Below are 2,483 nucleotides of genomic sequence, written 5' to 3'. Positions count from 1 at the left end.
GCCCAGCTGTGAGCCGGCACCCAGAGCAGCCCTGGCCCCTGCTGGACACGTCCCCACCAGGGTCTTCTCCATCCAGTGGGGCATTATCCGGCCGGTTGTGCAGGGATCCAGCTACTGGGCTGACTCATGTTCTAGCCTTCCCCCCAGCCCGTGTAGTCGTCTGTGGTTGGAGACTACATTTTGATGAGGGTGCAGATGACCATGAGGTTTCCTGCCTCTTTGAATACCTCCCCACCAAACTGAGTCTATAAAGCTTGCTGGTCTGATGCAGATGCATCATCCCTGCACTGACTGCAAACATGCAGGTCCACATCCTGTTTCTGCTCCCTATGGCCTTTCTCCTGCCCCCTGGGACTTGGGCTGGTGAGTACAGCTGGGTTGGGGGGGGGGGGGCTGGGTCTTTGGGGAGAATGGGGGTTCTTGGGGATTTGGTTCTGTAGGTGCTACTTCAAGACTTGGGAAAGGTTGATCCCTTCTGTTCATCATTTATTACAATAAATTTTATTCCAAGTGTGCCTTGTGAAGTACCACCTGAAAACTCATAATTTGCTGACCATTATTGTCCTGATAAAATAGCTGTGGTTGGTACAGCGATAAGATTATATTGCAGAGTGTTACTCAGACATGTTTCAAGTGTGAAGAGCAGACATCGACCAGTTCCCCAGAGAGAAAAGACTAGCCGATGCCTCAGCCAAGTGTCAACAGAATAAAAGGGCCTTTCACCCAGTTAAATTGCCATTCTGGGTCAGGAAGTAGGACTTGGCTGAAAAATGTTCATCGTGATGAAGAAACAGCTGGGGATACTGATCTACACAGACCTTCTGTCTCCTAAACCCCAGTGGGAGGTGATTCTCAAAGAAGAGAAACAACCTCAAAAGGGGGAACAGACCCCCCAAAAGCTCTCCTTCTGTCTCTCTACCTCCAGCATTACACCAGACACACAGAGGCAGCCGCAGTGGGATTGAGGGCGGGATCAGGCGGGAAGGCAAATTGAGCCCAAAAGTTTGCAGGAAGGTGGTGGGAAAGATCTCCCCAGGCAGAGATGAAAACGTATCATTGTACTGATATGACAGAGTATGGGGGGGGGGATTGTCTCACCAATCGCCGATGAGCTCGGTGTCAGCCACAAGGAAAGGAAGGAAGAGCCGGAGAAAAGAAAAAAATGATCCTCTGGATCAGTGACGCTGGCTCTGAGCTGCAGCCTGGGTTCCATTCCCCCCACAAGAGCCAGCCCGTCCCTGTGTGGGGGTTGCCAGGCCTGCTCGGGTTCGACCTTGGCCACCAATGCCACTGTGGCAATTCCGGGCGGTGACTCACCCCCTGCCGGTGCATCTGGCACCAGTTCCTGCCTCAGAGAGATCAGAGCTTTTGGTTTCTCCTCTGGCCCCGTGGTGGGCCCAGTGTGGGGCAGAGCTGAGCAGGGGGTAGGTTGGGGCTGGGGAGGCTTCACTTTGCAAGGAGGGACTAGGTCCCAGCCCAGCCCAGCCCAGGGGGGTGCTGGGGCCCTTTGCATGAACCTGTTCTGCCCCCAGGTAAGATCATCGGGGGGAAAGAAGCCAAGCCCCACTCCAGGCCCTACATGGCCTTTCTGGAAATACAAGATGGAGAGGAGACTTTTGGCTGCGGCGGGTTCCTGGTGGCGGAGAACTTTGTGCTGACGGCCGCTCACTGCCAGGGAGAGTAAGTGCCTCTGGGCTGGGATGACAGGCTAGGCGGGGTCAGTGGGGGAGGAGGAGATGGGGGCTCTGGCACCATCATGGGGGACAGGAGAGGAGCAGGGGGTGGCCAGGCTGGGGGAGCAGAGCCCAGGGTCCCGATCTGCTTAGGGGGTGTCGGCAAGTCTCTGGGGTCTCTGCAACCCACAGCCCAGCCCCAGCTCTGGTTACATCAATGGGGCAGTGTGACGGTGCGTTGGGGACCCCCAAATCCTGCACCCCCGTCCCAGCCTGATGTGACTCCGCCAGGCAGTAGAATAGGAAGCGTTTATTGCTTCTGTAAGATACAGCACTGGCTCGATGGTGCGGTAGGAGCCAGGGCCAAGCCTTAGCTCTCTCGGGTGGAAGGGGTTCACAGCCTCCTGCACTCCCAGTGCTGGGCTCAGTCTGCTTCCTGCATGCTTCCCCCTGCCAAAACCTGACCCATTCCCAGGTCCTGCCCCCCAGCAAGTTGTTGGTCTCCACCTCGCTCCCTTTGTCCTTCCCTCTGGGAAGAGCCTTGCTCACTGCCCAGGCTGGGACGAGGTGTCTGGGCCAATCCACATGTGGGTGAGTCAGTGGGAAGCGCGCACCCCAGTGCAGCTGGCTGGGGACACGAGGTTACAGAACAGAGAGCCCCCCCAGCCTGGAGTGAGCAGTTTTAGAGGCAGAATCCCTCAGCTTAACAACCCCCAGCTGCCCTCTCCCAAGCAAGTCACTGCCCATGACTCATTCCCAAAGGTGCCCAACCCGTAACTCATACCTGCACCTAACTCCACGTGGGATGCT

General features: G+C 56.7%; 1 protein-coding gene across 1 annotated transcript in view; it reads left to right on the top strand.

Annotated features, from left to right (window-relative positions):
• The first annotated feature begins 299 nt into the window (after positions 1-299).
• LOC149521015 (mast cell protease 1A-like) overlaps positions 300-2,483 on the top strand; it is a 4,814-nt gene continuing 2,630 nt past the window's right edge. Inside the window, exons 1-2 of the mRNA XM_089774305.1 lie at positions 300-363; positions 1,533-1,680. Coding sequence (XP_089630431.1) covers positions 300-363; positions 1,533-1,680 — 212 coding nt within the window. The remainder of the gene's footprint in view (positions 364-1,532; positions 1,681-2,483) is intronic.

This window comes from Pelodiscus sinensis, chromosome 30 (genome assembly GCF_052426305.1).
Source record: "Pelodiscus sinensis isolate ZL-2025 chromosome 30, ASM5242630v1, whole genome shotgun sequence".
NCBI lineage: Eukaryota > Metazoa > Chordata > Testudines > Trionychidae > Pelodiscus > Pelodiscus sinensis.
Note: the sequence above shows the minus strand (reverse complement) of the source record. Positions and strands in the feature narration are given on the sequence as shown.